The sequence below is a fragment of the Xenopus laevis genome, chromosome 7L (genome assembly GCF_017654675.1).
Source record: "Xenopus laevis strain J_2021 chromosome 7L, Xenopus_laevis_v10.1, whole genome shotgun sequence".
Classification (NCBI taxonomy): Eukaryota; Metazoa; Chordata; class Amphibia; order Anura; family Pipidae; genus Xenopus; species Xenopus laevis.
Window position 1 is genome coordinate 3,748,715 of NC_054383.1, and position 18,472 is coordinate 3,767,186.

Below are 18,472 nucleotides of genomic sequence, written 5' to 3' on the forward strand. Positions count from 1 at the left end.
AATATGTGCCCAAACATCTGCTACTCCCGGGTCGATGAGAAGTCACAATTACATAAAACAATATGAGTTTTAGTTACAGTTTGGACTTGTGAACCCCTTTATTCAGTGGTGCCTGGTGAGTGCTGGGGGGGGGTGTCATTTGCATTTTCACATGGATTTTAAGTGTAATTCATATAAATAAATAATTATGGTGTAAATTCCGGGACCCTCCCCAGAGAAAGGATGGACTTATGGTTCTGTAACAAAATATGTATTTTACCCCTCCCATTCGGCTCAGTATAAGAGTTTGGGGAAGGGGAGCAGCACCCAGAGCAGGTGCATTGGAACCAATAACAGGGTAAGTCAAGTGCTTTGCTGATTTTTACATTTTTCATATGATTCAGAGACAATCTGCAATTTATTCTTTACTTTTCGTGGTGAATGATTTTAGCTCTGCAGCTTTCCAGTCTGTTATTTAACCTGAGATTTGGTTGCTAGGATCCCACAGGCTTATATTTCCCCAGTTCAGTAGTTATATATGATGTTATTAAAGGGGAAATAAAGCCAAACTGTCCTTCTTTCCCTACTGGAGAGTCAAAGAAGTAGCTTTACAGTATATTTACATTATTTTTCTTTACCACATTTATAACCCGGTGGTTCCTTCTCTCCGGCAAGTTGCTGTGCGGAAATGAGACTCAATAAGAAATATTACCAACACTCTGCTCATTGACCAGTAGCCCTGTTGGACCTCTAGGGTGATTCTCTTTTCTATATAGATGTTTCTCAGCCCTAAACCAGCCCCCAACTGGAGATATTTGGAGTCAATGGCACCTTTGCTTGTAATGTTCTGTCTGTCCATGGGGTGATAAGGGAGAATATAGAGAGAATGACCAGTAGACTTTGATATTGTAAAAACCAGTCAGGCTTATGGATTCCTCACGTGCTTGGAATCTGAATTATTCCCCTCCATGGGGCAAGACTGACCTTCCTAAGTGTCACTTATAGTCACCTGCTGAGCCCCAATATATCACTGTGTCTCAAGGGCACTTCTCTTTGTCCCTCAAAACTCACCCTTTCTGGTTCAATTTTTTGGGTGTGTTGACTTACAGAATGTTTTATTCCATATCTTAAGTTACAAGCCACCATGTTTTCTGGACTCCCCCTCCCTCTTCCCTGACTATAGTTATTTGGCCTGCATGTCCCCCTTGAATTCAGAGCTTTAGGAGAAGTGGGTGGGAGAAGACACCCATCCCCTGACTTGTACATCATTGTGATGCCCACATTTTGGTGCAAAGGAGCCCTTTCCTTCCCACCTGCCCAATGGGGAGCAAGACATCGGAATGCCATGGAGTCAAGTACTTTCTGAATTAGCGCTAAGGGGCAAGTTATTTTGAACTTGCATCAGGACCATTAATGACCCCTTAGGGGTTTTTTCCCTTTATGATTAGCCTGGGTCTGGTACAAGAGTTCAGAGAATAAAAGTGTATGGTTTGATCCAAAATGAAATGTTCCAACCACAGCCTTTAGTGACCTTCCCTTATCCCCAGATGGTTGGACACTGGGGGCTGATTTTCTTCCTGCTTGGATGTGCGCAAGGTAAGAACTTTATTGCTGGGGTTTCAGATTTATGGGATTCGATGTCTGATGTGATAATATTAGTTACCAGAAGTTCCAGGAGTACCAACAGCAGTGCTACAGATATGGGACTTACCATTTAGACCAGAGCATTCCATCTGAAGGCCCATCGGTATCACTTCAAGGTATTTTTATGGACCCCAGACTGGATCCACAAACTTTTTTTTTGTACGGCATCATCAGCTTAATATAGTACAACCCCCAACTCTACGCCTAGTATCTAGTATAATAGATATTTACCCACTGTGCTCAATCAGTAAACATGTAATCCTATTTTGGCTTAAATAGTCAAATACCAACTAGTAGAGTAGAGCATGGGCTACATTAGACCCTCTGTCAGCAGAATGGGCCTTGGCTAGGAGGAAGGAACATGTGAGGGTGTTACTGAACTACACCTCTATGCTATGTCATAAGGTTAAGCATACTCACGGCACATGAAGGTGTAGAATAAATATTAGGTACAATCAAAGATGTAGCAGACACAGCACAGAGGGCACCTCTGAAGTTATAGCACAGGGAGTTAAAGTATACACCTTCCAGGTTGTCAGTACCTCTTGTGATCCGGATCCCTACAATAGATGTGGATCCGGGATAGAACAATGGAACAATAACATACAAGCAGCAGAGCCACGGGGAGCTAAGGGGGCCAAACCTGAAGGTCAGTTAGGGGGAGATTTGGGGTGAGTGCTTATTTGTACCCTGGGTACCCCTGGAACTATAGCAGGGTGACACCCCAATGTTTCTATATATCTGTAACCTTGTTATGAGCTAAGGGGGCCCAGTCTGAAGGTCCGTTAGGGGAGATTTGGGGTGAGTGCTTATTTGTGCCCTGGGTACCCCTGGAACTATAGCAGGGTGACACCCCAATGTTTCTATATATCTGTAACCTTGTTATGAGCTAAGGGGGCCCAGCCTGAAGGTCAGTTAGGGGGAGATTTGGGGTGAGTGTTTATTTGTACCCTGGGTACCCCTGGAACTATAGCAGGGTGAAACCCCAATGTTTCTATATATCTGTAACCTTGTTATGAGCTAAGGGGGCCCAGTCTGAAGGTCAGTTAGGGGAGATTTGGGGTGAGTGTTTATTTGTACCCTGGGTACCCCTGGAACTATAGCAGGGTGACTGTTACCCAATGTTTCTATATATCTGTAACCTTGTTATGAGCTAAGGGGGCCCAGTCTGAAGGTCAGTTAGGAGGAGATTTGGGGTGAGGGTTTATTTGTACCCTGGGTACCCCTGCGACTATAGCAGGGTGACACCCCAATGTTTCTATATATCTGTAACCTTGTTATGAGCGAAGGGGGCCCAGTCTGAAGGTCAGTTAGGGGGAGATTTGGGGTGAGTGATTATTTGTACCCTGGGTACCCCTGGAACTATAGCAGGGTGACAGCCCAATGTTTCTATATATCTGTAACCTTGTTATGAGCTAAGGGGGCCCAGTCTGAAGGTCAGTTAGGAGGAGATTTGGGGTGAGGGTTTATTTGTACCCTGGGTACCCCTGGAACTATAGCAGGGTGACACCCCAATGTTTCTATATATATCTGTAACCTTGTTATGAGCGAAGGGGGCCCAGTCTGAAGGTCAGTTAGGGGGAGATTTGGGGTGAGTGATTATTTGTACCCTGGGTACCCTGGAACTATAGCAGGGTGACACCCAATGTTTCTATATATCTGTAACCTTGTTATGAGCGAAGGGGGCCCAGTCTGAAGGTCAGTTAGGGGGAGATTTGGGGTGAGTGATTATTTGTACCCTGGGTACCCCTGGAACTATAGCAGGGTGACACCCAATGTTTCTATATATCTGTAATCTTGTTATGAGCTAAGGGGGCCCAGCCTGAAGGTCAGTTAGGGGAGATTTGGGGTGAGTGTTTATTTGTATCCTGGTACCCCTGGAACTATAGCAGGGTGACTGTTACCCCAATGTTTCTATATATCTGTAACCTTGTTATGAGCTAAGGGGGCCCAGTCTGAAGGCCAGTTAGGGGGAGATTTGGGGTGAGTGATTATTTGTACCCTGGGTACCCCTGGAACTATAGCAGGGTGACACCCAATGTTTCTATATATCTGTAACCTTGTTATGAGCTAAGGGGGGCCAGTCTGAAGGTCAGTTAGGGGGAGATTTGGGGTGAGTGCTTATTTGTACCCTGGGTACCCCTGGAACTATAGCAGGGTGACTGTTACCCCAATGTTTCTATATATCTGTAACCTTGTTATGAGCTAAGGGGGCCCAGTCTGAAGGCCAGTTAGGGGGAGATTTGGGGTGAGTGTTTATTTGTATCCTGGGTACCCCTGGAACTATAGCAGGGTGACTGTTACCCCAATGTTTCTATATATCTGTAACCTTGTTATGAGCTAAGGGGCCCAGTCTGAAGGCCAGTTAGGGGGAGATTTGGGGTGAGTGTTTATTTGTATCCTGGGTACCCCTGGAACTATAGCAGGGTGACTGTTACCCCAATGTTTCTATATATCTGTAACCTTGTTATGAGCTAAGGGGGCCCAGTCTGAAGGCCAGTTAGGGGGAGATTTGGGGTGAGTGTTTATTTGTATCCTGGGTACCCCTGGAACTATAGCAGGGTGACACCCCAATGTTTCTATATATCTGTAACCTTGTTATGAGCGAAGGGGGCCCAGCAAAAGAGGGACTAGTAAGGGAGATGGGCCCATCTGTTGTTAATGTCCGACAGCCAATGATTAATAATGATCTGCTCATTTCCCTTGTCTCACAGGACGAAACATTTGCTATGACAGACTTGGATGCTTCACAGACAAAGCCCCATGGGGGGGCACTATACAGAGACCACTGGGACTATTACCCATGTCCCCACAAAACATAAACACTCGCTTCTTTTTGTTCACTAAAGAAAACCCTGATAACTTCCAGGTAAGCTCCCCGGCTCATTACTATCATTCTCATTAGAGAAGGTCCTTCCTCCTGCCCTCCCCGTACCCTGCGCCTCTCCTCCAATCAATTTACTGCAATAAATATATCAAATTCCAAGCTCTTATGAAACAGAATAAGGATGAGGTCTGTGTAAATATGAAATATTACATTTATTAAAGGATAAGTAACGTGTGAGTATTATTTTGTGCATCACACAGGAGATCAGCGCATTGAATCAGTCATCTGTTTCCTCATCCAATTTCCAGCCCAATAGGAAAACTCGTTTTATCATTCATGGCTTCCTCAGTTCAGCAGAGGGCGGTTGGCTCATGGACATGTGTAAGGTGGGCGAATGTTTATAGATTAATATAAATATATAGTTATTATAGCAGGCGCTGAGGACAGGGGTGACTTGTGTCAACCAAAGCTGCATCTTTGCATCTAGTGGCAAGTTTCCAATTCCAGAAGTGCAGAGCACGGCCAGACCCCGGGTTTAGGTGATGGCCAGAATTTAAATTTTTTTTAAAAAAAATTGAGTTGGAATCTATTAGATATTATTACTGTATGTAACTTAGAAAGTAGAAAGTCAAAAGGGAGCACTCCCCCTCCGCAGCATTCCCCTGGCCCAGGCCAATATCACGTAGAAACAAAACAGAAGTTGCGGAGCATATCGGCAGCTGAATCATAAAATCTTCATTTATTGAAAGTAGTTAAAAGCATCAATATCATAGCAGTGACTTGTACCCCTACGCTTGACGCGTTTCGTGGCGTCTCGCCACTTCCTCAGAAGCATGAGGTATGCTAACCCCCACACCAGCTAATATATCACCCAAAAAGCCTCACAGACCACACCCATAAAAACATTAACCCCCAACAGGATTTCTACATGAATAGATTAGTACCGAGAACACATTGTGCATTGCATAGACCCATTTAAACTTACAATAAAGGGTTTCTGCACAGTAGTGGAATGTTACAAATTGCTACTATACAGTATATAAGTTTAGTATACAATGTTTGTTAATAGTTACATAATACTTACAAGGTTTCTATACCTCAGTGATCCCCAACCAGTAGCTCGTGAGTAACATGTTGCTCCCCAACCCCTTGAATGTTGCTCTCAGGGTCCTCAAAGCAGGGGCTTATTTTTGAATTCCAGGCTTGGAAGCGAGTTCTAATTGCATAATAACAAAGTATAGAGCCAAGTAGAGCCTCTTGTAGGCTGCCAGTCCACATAGGAGCTACCAAATAGCCAATCACAGCCCTTATGTGTTACCCCAAGGGACTTTTTCATGCTTGTGTTGCTCCCCAAATCTATTTACATTTGCATGTGACTCACGGGTAAAAAAGGTTGGGGACCCCTGCTATACCTCAATGTAGCAGATTTAGGCTGTCAGGCATATTCTTATAGGGGTTATTTTTACACTAATAGAGTGCAATATATTACATATATATAAGATAACACTTACACAGTAAGATCCCAAATATAAGATATATACTGTAAAACATATCTGCACACTAAGGAAATGCACTAATTACAAAAACAAGCGAGTTCCCACTCTCTGTTGAGCCCACCATAATTTTCAGCCGTTTTCAACTGGTAAATCCAGAAAGCCTCGAGGCGACACAGCTTTTGATCTAAATCGCCCTTCCTCATATCATTTCGGGGTCTATCTATAATTTGAAAACGTACACATGATGCACTCAAATGTTTCGCTATAGCTGATTTAGTATCCAGACATTCCACAGCTGACACCCGAGTGCTGGCTGTCCTGATAGTCTTCCCTACAGATTGGGATCCACAAATGCAGGTTGCCATATATATGACCCCTTTTGATGCACAGTTAAAATATTGCTTAATTTTAAAGCTAGCGCCGGTTACAGTGCTGTGAAACGTTTTGGATACTTGCACATGTTTTGCACCTGGTGCGTCCACATCTATAGGAGCCTTTGTACTTCAGCCAAGCACTCTCCTCACTCTGCGTTTTGGTGGTATATAAACTTTTAGAGATATGTGCTGCTACATTTTTTCCCCTCCTATATACAAAGGAAGGTGTGCTTCCCAGAATCCTACCTAGAATTGGATCTGGAAGTAAAATGCCCCAATGTTTTCTAATACTACCTTGAATTTGATAGACGTCACGGTTGTATGTTGTGCAAAAGCGAAAACTAGATTGTCCCTCGATCTTGGTTATTTTAGGTCTAGGACAGGGAACCCCAACCTTTTGAACCCGTGAGCAACATTCAGAAGTAAAAGGAGTTGGGGAGTAACACTAGCATTTACAATGTTCTTGGGGTGCCAAATAAGTGGTGTGATTGGCCATTTAGTAGCCCCTATGCGGATTGTCACCCTACATTGAGGTTCTGTTTGGCAGTACATCTGGTTTTTATACAACCAAAATTTGCCTCCAAGCTAGGAACTCAAAAATAATCATCTGCTTTGAGGCCACTGGGAGCAACATCCAAGGGGCTGGAGAGCAACATGTTACTCACGAGCTACTGGTTGGGGACCACTGGTCTAGGATATCTCTCAGATTTAGACTTCTGTTCTAACAGTTTAATGTGGTCAGCTCTAACTGCCCTCTCGTAGGCTGTTCTTATATCTTCAACCTTGTAGCCCCTTTCGGCAAACCGATCCCACAACAACATAGCTTGTTCGTTAAAGGCGTCCCAGGAGGAACATATACGGTGTAACCGTAAAAATTGTCCTACTGGGATACCCCTAAGACACGAAACTGGATGGAAACTCTGTGCATGTAGCAGTGTGTTGCGGGTGATGGGCTTGCGAAAGAGGGTGGTGGTAATCCTATCCCCTTGTGTCTGGAAAATGATATCCAGGAACGGGATATCTGAGACATGCGTCTCATAGGTGAACTGTAGACACTTGACCGTATGATTACAGTAATCGATGAAGGATGACAGAGAAGCTTCATCCCCTTCCCATACTCCTATACAGTCATCGATATACCTGTAGAAGCGTATAATCTGATGTTTATAGGGATTCTGATCCCCAAAAATTAGGGATGCACCGAATCCACTTTTTTTGGATTCGGCCGAACCCCCGAATCCTTCGTGAAAGATTCAGCCGAATACCGAACCGAATCCGACCCTGAATTTGAACAATATGCAAATTAGGCGGTGGTAAGGGGGAAAAACATTTTTACTTCCTTGTTTTCTGACCAAAAAGTCCATGCAATTTCCCTCCCGCCCCTAATTTGCATATGCAAATTAGGATTCAGTTCGGCTGGGCAGAAGGATTCGGCCGAATCCGAATCCTGCTGAAAAAGGCCAAATCCTGGCCGAATCCCGAACCGAATCCTGGATTCGGTGCATCCCTACCAAAAATGAAAGTTCTCTCCCACCAACCCATAACCAAATTGGCATAGGTTGGTGCGAAAGGTGCCCCCATAGCGGCTCCACGTAGTTGCAGATAGAACTGCCCGTTAAACAAAAAATAGTTTGAATGTAGCAGAAAATCTATCCCCTCCATAATAAACTCATTCTGTATCTTGGGAAACGAGTTTGTGTTTGCCAACCAGAATTGTATTGAATTAAGGCCCATATCATGGTCTATAGAAGAATATAATGACGTCATGTCCATAGAAAACCACCTATATGTTCCTTTCCACATTAGGTCAGAGATTTTATTTATACACATAGTAGTATCCCTCAGATAGGTGGGGAGTGCAAAAACCAGGGGTAACAATAACTTGTCCACATATTTTGAAAAATTCTCAGCTAGAGAACCAATACTAGCCACTATGGGGCGCCCCTTCACATTAGTTAAAGATTTGGGGACTTTGGGAAGTACATGAAAAATAGGTATAACTGGATTTTCACGATATATGTACTCAAATTCTCTTTTGTAGTGATGGGCGAATTTATTCGCCAGGCGCGAATTCGCGGCAGATAATTCGCGAAACGCCCGCGAAAATTCGCGGCAAAAATTCGCAGCAAAAAAAAAAAAAACGGGCGCCGGCGTCAAGAACGAGACGCCGGAACGTTTCGCGAAATTTTCGCCGTTTGCGCGAATTTCGCTAATTTTTCGGCGCAAATTCGCCCATCACTGCTTGGTTATAATGCCCATATTCAATGCAGATGTCAAAAGGGTGCGCATTTTATTCTGAAAAATTATGGTGGGGTCCGGGGTTAATGTTTTTATGGGTGTGGTCTGTGAGGCTTTTTGGGTGATATATTAACTGGTGTGGGGGTTAGCATACCTCATGCTTCTGAGGAAGTGGCGAGACGCCACGAAACGCGTCAAGCGTAGGGGTACAAGTCACTGCTATGATATTGATGCTTTTAACTACTTTCAATAAATGAAGATTTTATGATTCAGCTGCCGATATGCTCCGCAACTTCTGTTTTATTATTATCTAACTTGCCTATGTGGTCTTTCCTTGATTCAGAATTGGAATAGTTTGGTGGGATCCGGTCATCGATTAGCTGAAGCTTAGAATTGACCTTAGAATTTACGACACATCCTTCTAATATAAAAATTGATTCACTCACTTTCAAACTTGGGGATGTAAACGAGTTAGATAATCATCCATTACTAGACATCTCATCTAAATGGTTTTATTTTCTTCAACAATATGGGGCCGATTCATCAAGCTCGAATTTCGAAGTGTTTTTTGGGCTACTTTGACCATCGAATGGGCTATTTCGACCTTCGACTAGGACTAGGACTACGAATCGAAGGATTCGAACTAAAAATCGTTCGACTATTCGACCATTCGATAGTCGAAGTACTGCCTCTTTAAAAAAAACTTCGACCCCCTAGTTCGCCATCTAAAAGTTACCGAAGTCAATGTTAGCCTATGGGGAAGGTCCCCATAGGCTTGCCTAAGTTTTTTTGATCGAAGGATAATTCCTTCGATCGTTGGATTAAAATCCTTCGAATCGTTCGATTCGAAGGATTTAATCGTTCGATCGAAGGAATTTTCCTTCGATCGTTCGATCGCAGCATTTGCGCTAAATCCTTCGACTTCGATATTCGAAGTCGAAGGATTTTAGTTCCTAGTCGAATATCGAGGGTTAATTAACCCTCGATATTCGACCCTTGATGAATCGGCCCCTATGTGTCCCCCTCTGATCTCGTTAAATCTAATTATGATTTTAACTAGTGAAGGGCGAATTCGATGTGAATTCGCCGCCGGCAAATAAATTTGCGAAACGGGCGCGAAAATTCGACGGCGTCAAATATAAATATTGTCGCCGGCGTCTAAAAAAACGGACACCGGCGTCAAAAACGGGCATCGGGCACCGGCGCCGTTTCGTGAATTTTTCGCCGTTTTGTGAAACGGTGCAAGTTCACCCATCACTTATTTTAACAAACTCTTTTCATTTTCATCCATTTGGGTATACTTGTATTTTTGTTCACAGTTTATGTTATTTGTTTGATCTATATGTTGAATTTATTGTTTAATTTGTCTTTTCTTTCCCTCTACTAATGGAGGACTAGATGGTTTTTTTTTTTTTATGTTGAGTATACAGGTTCTTGTGCTTTTTATTGAGATGCGTCTCAGAATTTGGCCTGTTTTTCTTTTAAAACTTCAATAAAAATTTTTATTTACCTTGTTCAGGTGCTTTTTAAATATGCTCCAAGGGGTCCACTTTATTGCACTTTGATTTTTTTAACTTACTTTGAGTCAAAGTCAATGACCACTAGTGAGATGACTAATAATATAAAGCAATAGGACATGTGGTGCAATACTGATACATGGAATAGGGTTCAGGTGGATAGTGACCCTACAAGAACAACACCCTACAGCACAGATCAGATTAACCCCTTCTTTGTTTGCAGACGATACTGAAGGTTGAAGATGTGAACTGTTTCTGTGTCGACTGGAGAGCGGGGTCCCACACCCTATACACCCAGGCAGCCAATAACATCCGTGTTGTGGGGGCCGAAGTGGCCTCTTTTATTGGCTTCCTCTCCGTAAGTTTATTGTTACATAATGTAACTATTTTCTGGATGATGATGGAAAATGTAGGTTATAAGGGATAATGTACCCCCTAATGTAAATGATAAGGATATTAGAAGTCACTGAGGGGTTGTTCTGTGACCATATAAAGGCACAAGGCTGCAGGCTGAGTTATACAGGGAACTCTGAGTATCACTCATGTATTATAAGGGATTATGGACCCCCTACTGTAAATGATAAGGATATCAGAAGTCACGGAGGGGTTGTTCTGTGACCATATAAAGGCACAAGGCTGCAGGCTGAGTTATACAGGGAACTCTGAGTATCACTCATGTATTATAAGGGATAATGTACCCCCCTACTGTAAATGATAAGGATATTAGAAGTCACTGAGGGGTTGTTCTGTGACCATATAAAGGCACAAGGCTGCAGGCTGAGTTATACAGGGAACTCTGAGTATCACTCATGTATTATAAGGGATTATGGACCCCCTACTGTAAATGATAAGGATATCAGAAGTCACGGAGGGGTTGTTCTGTGACCATATAAAGGCACAAGGCTGCAGGCTGAGTTATACAGGGAACTCTGAGTATCACTCATGTATTATAAGGGATAATGTACCCCCTACTGTAAATGATAAGGATATTAGAAGTCACTGAGGGGTTGTTCTGTGACCATATAAAGGCACAAGGCTGCAGGCTGAGTTATACAGGGAACTCTGAGTATCACTCATGTATTATAAGGGATAATGTACCCCCTACTGTAAATGATAAGGATATTAGAAGTCACTGAGGGGTTGTTCTGTGGCCATATAAAGGCACAAGGCTGCAGGCTGAGTTATACAGGGAACTCTGAGTATCACTCATGTATTATAAGGGATAATGTACCCCCTACTGTAAATGATAAGGATATTAGAAGTCACTGAGGGGTTGTTCTGTGACCATATAAAGACACAAGGCTGCAGGCTGAGTTATACAGGGAACTCTGAGTATCACTCATGTATTATAAGGGATAATGTACCCCCTACTGTAAATGATAAGGATATTAGAAGTCACTGAGGGGTTGTTCTGTGACCATATAAAGGCACAAGGCTGCAGGCTGAGTTATACAGGGAACTCTGAGTATCACTCACTTTTTATTAGAAGGGATAATGTTCTTTGTCCATACAAACAAAAGGTAGCTTATACAAGTCAGAGAATAAAAAAAGGCATATTGTTTATTTATAATTAATAATGTTTTTTAAGTGTTTTGTTTGGGTATTAATAAATTATTTTATACAATTGTTTTTCTGTTTCAGAGCAATTATAATTACTCTCCATCTGAGATACATATTATTGGTCACAGCCTGGGGTCCCACACTGCAGGGGAAGCTGGGAAGAGGGTACCCGGCATTGGGCGCATTACAGGTATGTTGAAAGTAAAAAAGATACACAGGGCCCCTTCCCTTTGACCAGTACAGGGCCCAGATATTGCCTTACCTGCCCAGGAATGAGAGAATGCGAGCAGCCCCTGATGCAATGCAAGGGGTCCCTCAGCAATGTCCAGCCAGTGACTGAATTATTGCTGCATAAAAACAAAGCCCTGGGCAACCCTCACCCTGGAAAGGTGGGGGACACCACTGAAATATACAGAGGAACCTCATGTAAGACAGTCATCAATCTATATGAATATCACAATCTGTAAAGCATATTATGTCTAAAAAACATGAAATCATATGTTTAACCTTTTTGTTCAAGGCCTGGATCCAGCTGGGCCCCTATTTCAGAACACCCCCCCTGAGGTGAGACTGGATCCAACTGACGCTGACTTTGTAGATGTCATTCATACAGACACATCTCCGCTCATTCCCAAAATAGGTGCGTATAGGAAGTATAGATGGAGCAACCATCAGGTTCTGCGTAAGACATTTTGAGGCATCTGGTTAAAAAGTATCGATCACTTTACCTTCATCTCATCCATCATCTGGATATCACTGTCCAAAAGCTCAGTTTTCAATGATTTGGTTTTGCTCTTCAGGTTTTGGAATGAGCCAGTCAGTTGGCCACCTGGATTTCTTTCCCAACGGAGGAGAAACCATGCCCGGGTGTGAGAAGAACATAGTAACCAAACTTCTACACATTAATGCTCTTTGGGAAGGTAATTACATCTCACCTTCATAATTGGATTTACACCTAGAATATATATTTGTAATCATATCCAGTTACATACTATTCTACCAAACTAAACAATCAACCCCAGTCTCATTCATTGTATGACAAGGCTGTTCTTCTACTCACTACTAACGTTTAATCTGTTGTTGCTCCCACCATTTAGTTGAGGCTACAGTGGCAAAAATAATAACAAACAATCTGTTCTCTGTAGAAATAGTTTTTGCTGGTTTGATGATCCTGACCATCTTAATTCAACCAACTTGTCCATGCCTATGCTCTTCTCTTCTAAGCCCTTCTTAATTCTTCCCCCACTGCCAGTTTATCAGTTCTTATTCCAATACATTCTCATCTATACTTAATGTTGGGATTAGAGGTTTAGTCCTGGTCTAGTTTTATCTCAGAGGTATCTACTGTACGCTGGTTCCACCTACCTTTCCTCCTCGTTGTGATCAATACAATGAAACAATTCTAAAATGAAAGTCATAATACTTTCAACATCAACAACTTGGAACAACAGACCCCTTGCCAACCACATAGTAAGCTGCTTTGTTTTCATTTTTGGACAATTCTCTTTTTATTTACCCACATCCCTTCTGTCTAGCAGATCTATTGAGAAAAATATTCACTATTTCACTTGATATCTACCAAGACTTTTTTTCTCAACCATATGCTGTAACATCTCAGCTACTTTAGCTGCCACTGTCTGGATTTTCACTCTATGAACAGTCTCTATGGTTTTCTAATGATGAACATCTTACAGCAGTGGTTGCTAAGTTGTGTGGTTGGCCGACCTAAAGGGTCCTGGAGGGAGAAGGTACCATTAAAAAGTTTTCACCTCCATGATCGGTTTATGTTTAGGACCTAAGATTTCTACAACTTCTTTGTCATTATGTCCTCATTGTCCCCATTGTGTCTGCAGGGTCTGATAATCTCTTGGCGTGCAATCATCTCCGGAGTTACAAGTATTATACGGAGAGTATCCTCACTCCTGATGCCTTTGTTGCTTTTCCCAGTGATACATATGAAGCATTTAACAAGGTAAATAACTGGCAGCTCAAACATTCAATTTCTTAGACCCCAAAACCAATGAGAATTAATTTGCAGGCTATTAGGATTCCCCCATGCCCATAAAGAGCTTATTTGTCTCCTAAATCTTCCCAGTTCCCTCATCCCAGTGATGCACAAGTGAACCCCTCATGCTGTGTCAATCAAGAACATGATCCCCAATATGAAGAATTAACCTGCCTACCTGCCAGTCATGTGACCCAAGATATATATAAATCAGAAAAAGGAACATCTCATATAAACTGTTTCAGCAAAACTGAGGTTTATTGACTCCAATATGAACATGAATTGGAACAGTGATATAATTTAACCCCAGATGAATAATCATTTCTATTGTATCTCTTTCCTGTAGGGTTCTGGATTCCCATGCCCCAGTACTGGTTGCCCTTTAATGGGGCACTATGCGGATTTGTATGGTCGGGGCACATTAAACGGCCTGTCATTATTCCTCAATACTGGAGATGTTAAGCCCTATGCACGTAAGTTACATATATATGCACCTATATTTTCAGCCAGGGCTTTTAGTAATGATATAGTTTCCCTATACATGTCCTGTTCATGTAGGCTGGAGGTACAGGGTGGCCGTGAAGACCAGTGGCACTATGAATAATCTGGGATATATTAACGTGGCATTACATGGACTTAAAGGGAGCACTGAGGAACATGCGATTGCAAGGTAAGTCCAGTACATAGAGAAACAGTACAAAATAACATGAACCAATTCAGTAACCCAAATGCCTCTCGCAGACCTGTTAATCCTTCTGGATTGATTAGGGGGTCACCCATATTTAATATGGGATATTGATACTGCAAGTGGCAAATTAGTCCTTCAACTGCAACAATGAAGGAATCATTATCCAAATCTAGAAAACCCAACCAAAGGCCCAAGAGAAAGAAAAGCAGTGAGGGAGAAGCAAAAGAGAATTGGCATTATAAATGCAGGTACAGCTCTCTTGGGGGCAAATTCACTAAGCGCCGACGCGCCGAACGCTAGCGTTAATTCCCTAGCGTTAGGCATTTTCGTTACTGCGCAAATTCACTAACGAACGCTGGCGTAGTTTCGCTAGTGTTACTTCGCACCCTTACGCCAGGCGAATTTTCGCTAGCGACGTAACTACGCAAATTCACTAACTTGTGCAGTGTACTGAACGCTACCTTTTACGCTAGACTTCCTTCGCCACCTCAGACCTGGCGAAGCGCAATAGAGTAGATAGGGATTGTTTCAAAAAAAGTCAAATTTTTTTCTAAGTCCCAAAAAACGCTGGCGTGTTTTCTACATTATGGGTGATAGGCTGAAAAAGATCGAAAAAATTTTTGGGGCTCCCCTCCTTCCCCCCTACATTTCCTGACTCATGGCAACTTACCTAGACAGTGGGCACATGTGTAGGGCAAAATAAAAATTTTATTTGATGTTTTGAAGGTTTTCTAGGCATTTGTAGTGCTGATACGTATTCCTCCATTGAAATTTGAATTTCGCGCCGGATGCAAATTAGCCTTCGCTAGCGTAACTTCGCTTTACATAGCGAATCAACGCTAGCGCAACTTCGCAACCTTACGCTACCCCTGTGCGCAACTTCGGATTTTAGTGAATTTGCGGAGCGCTGGCGAAACTATGCCTGGCGAAGTGCGGCGAAGTGCGGCAAAGTTGCGCCTGGTGCAACTTCGCATCTTAGTGAATTTGCCCCTTGGAGATTAGAGGTCCTAGGGACATATCAGCATGAATAATAATAATAATAATAAGCAATGGCCATACTATTTCCTTATACTGTGTCATTTAAAGAGGGACCTACTCATTGGTGGTTACACCAATGGTTTGGAAGCCTGATAGACTCCCAGAAATGACGTATATATACAATACATAAATAATTCACATGGGGCACTTTGCAGATCTTTGATAATTGGTCCGAATTGTAAGTAAGGAGACAAAAATATTCTGTTACTGCTCTTTCTATTCTTTTAAACAACCCAATGTCTCATTTCCCATGTCCCTAGTGGGTTAATTAAACCAGGAGAGACCTACACAGCCTTCATTGATGTTGAGACCAATGTCGGACCCCTCACAACCGTGAGCTTCAAGTGGACGTATTGGAGTCTTATCAACCTCATTCCAAACACAGTGGGCGCCAGCACAATATCCGTGCAATACGGGAAGGACGGGCAGATGTACGTATTCTGCCTTTTGAATTCCTTGTTTGGTCTGTTAATGTACAAAATCCACTGCACTAAGACCACCCAGGGATTTAGGATGTAATTTTCTTTCTTCTTTTTTTATAGGTACCAGTTTTGTTGCAAAGAGCAGGTCAAGGCCAAAGTGCTCCAGAACCTGACTCCCTGTCACTCCCGACTCTCAACCAAATAAATCATTTTAACAAATAAAATATTTTTATCCCAATACTGACCACTAAATAAAAAAAATCTAAGCCCAAATCTACTGTCATGACTTTTGTATTTGTTCTGCCATATTGGCTCCGGTAAATTGTAGCACTTTTGTTTGGTGTTTCAGGATGCTCAGCCACTATGGGGTACACTACTGGCCCCTTCAATATACTGTATTTTAAGGAGCAAAATACATTTTGTAAACTTAAAAATTCATGCATTATGTTTTGTTGACCACTTTACTTTTGTGGTCACAAAATACATTTCCAATACAAGAGGAAAAGAGGGCACTGTCCAAAACAGCTTATAATAGAAAAAACATTCTGTCCCCACAAAAGGCCTTCTGTGAACACAAAAGGATTGGCAATCATCAAATGAATTCTATAATCACAAAATGAATGCTGTCAACACAATGAATTCTGTTACCACGTAAAAAGGAATTGTGTACACACCAAAATAATGTTGTAGCCACAATTGAAATCGATCCATATCTGTGAACAATAGCCTTTTATATATTATATCTGTCCAAGAAATCACCCAGTCAAGTCCCTCTTAACTGAATCAGCATCACAACATCACCCAGTGCATTCCCCAACCTCATTGTCCTGACTGTGAAGAACCCCCTACTCTGTTTCATATGAAAGCTGTCTTCAAAATCCATCAATTCTTTGAAATTCAGGTGATTTGCAAGTGGGTGGTTAATGAAGAGAATTGCAATGCTATTTGGTCTTTGCTCACTCATTGTCCACTCCTGTGCTGCACACAATGCTCATGCTCTGCAATTTTCTGCACAATTTGTGCCATTTTGACTTCAATGAATCAAACATTTCCTTCCTGCAAAGGGCACTATCTTTTTTACTGCCAAAGTTTTTTGAAAAAGCCAGACAAGATTGAAAGGGAATAAAATTCTGGGTATGCCGGGGGGGTTAGCATCACAGGAGCCACCTCAGTCGAGAAGGAGAGAATCTCCCCTGCTGGCCACCAATCAATTTAAAAATTGAAAAAGGTGAGAGGGACAGGCCTGTTTTAGGTAAAGGGGGCTCCAATATAATCCAGGATGGGCAGCATCTCCAGGTCCCCTTAAAAATTAGAAATCATCCCGGCCCAGGACAATTGCTCCCCCAGTGGCAAGAATGTATTTGGGACAAACAGCACCCTATACAACTCTGTTAGTGTTTTAGGATGAAAGGACTTAACACTCAGCATAGTGTTGGCCAAGTATTTCTTAACTTGTACAATGCGGTTTTCACCATATTCTGCTCAGTGATTAGTGTAATACTTAGTGATGGGCGAATTAATTCGCCAGGCGCGAATTCGCGGCGAATTTGCGCGTTTCGCCACCAGCGAATAAATTTGCGAAACGCCCGCGAAAATTCGCGGTAAAAATTCACCGGCGTCAAAAAATTTTTTTTCGAGAAAACGGACGCCGGCATCAAAAACGGGCACCAGCGTCAAAAACGGGTCCAGTTTCGCGAATTTTTCGCCGTTTCGCGAATTACGGGCGAAATTCGCGAATTTTTCGGCGAAGCAAAACGGCGCAAATTCGCCCATCACTAGTAATACTTAGAAAATAAATGATCGTTCATTTCATGTGTCAATTTCAAATCTTTTGATTCATAAATGTAATAAACTTATCAAGTTGCTTAATTGTGCCAGACCCTATCAATGATGATCATCAATATATCTTCCATGATAATGAATATGACAAAATTAAATATTTGCCGCTCCATGTAAAAATGTTTCCTCCCCTAAAATACATCACTCCCTGTGACTCGTGACCCTCATAAAAGTAGAGAAATGACAAATTACAAACGAAAATAACTATTTTCAAAAAGAGATAATGAATCACTGAGTGAGAATTCAAAATCTGATAAAAGTGTGAGAGGATATTCAAATAATCTCCTAAAAACAAGAGCAGAATAAGAAATAATATAAAGGAAAATGTGGACAATGACAATGACTAGGAACACAAAAAGGTCAAACTGGTCCAACTTTATTAAACAAAAACATAGGCCAACTAGAATATGGCAAAAAGACAATTTTTTACATAAATTCATTCCAAAATCTCCAAGACAAGCATAGAAAATATTGACTTTAATAGTTCAGCTGGTATCAATGACTTGGATGCTGGTGGCTGCTCCTTGTCTTTCTGTCTCTTCATAGGAAAATCATAGGAGTGGAAAACCTTGGAAGTTTTCTCAGGAGATGGGCAATGGTCAAGGAAAAAAGTTGGCTTGCAATTTCAAATAGGAACAGATGAAGCTCTCAATCCAGAGAGTCTGGATAAGGCAAAAAAGGAAGGAGAAGACCAAGTTGCAGAAGATTCTGATCCCTGTAGAACAAACTTTAGCTTGAACATGAGATAAGTGTTTCTGAAAACAAATTTGTTACAAAACTACTACAGATATATCTGTTATCCAGAATGCTCGAGACCTGGGGTTTTCCAGATAATGGATCTTTCT

At 42.0% G+C, this 18,472-nt stretch overlaps 1 protein-coding gene across 1 annotated transcript; it reads left to right on the forward strand.

Annotated features, from left to right (window-relative positions):
* Nucleotides 1-1,183: 1,183 nt before the first annotated feature.
* LOC108696950 (inactive pancreatic lipase-related protein 1) lies at nucleotides 1,184-16,055 on the forward strand. The gene is made up of 12 exons (XM_018226658.2): nucleotides 1,184-1,575; nucleotides 4,338-4,492; nucleotides 4,711-4,836; nucleotides 10,299-10,433; nucleotides 11,717-11,825; nucleotides 12,156-12,275; nucleotides 12,436-12,555; nucleotides 13,489-13,607; nucleotides 13,987-14,113; nucleotides 14,199-14,310; nucleotides 15,627-15,797; nucleotides 15,909-16,055. Exons 1-12 carry the CDS (start codon nucleotides 1,485-1,487, stop codon nucleotides 15,991-15,993), a joined length of 1,470 nt encoding a protein of 489 aa, XP_018082147.2. The 5' UTR covers nucleotides 1,184-1,484; the 3' UTR covers nucleotides 15,994-16,055.
* Nucleotides 16,056-18,472: the final 2,417 nt, after the last annotated feature.

What these genes read in the sequence shown, in the direction of transcription:
- LOC108696950 (XM_018226658.2), top strand. Translation starts at nt 1,485, where the DNA reads ATGTTCCAACCACAGCCTTTAGTGACCTTCCCTTATCCCCAGATGGTT. An exon ending in CCTGCTTGGATGTGCGCAAG is followed by an intron (nt 1,576 to 4,337) that starts GTAAGAACTTTA and finishes CTTGTCTCACAG; the next exon opens with GACGAAACATTTGCTATGAC. An exon ending in CGGCATTGGGCGCATTACAG is followed by an intron (nt 11,826 to 12,155) that starts GTATGTTGAAAG and finishes TTTTTGTTCAAG; the next exon opens with GCCTGGATCCAGCTGGGCCC.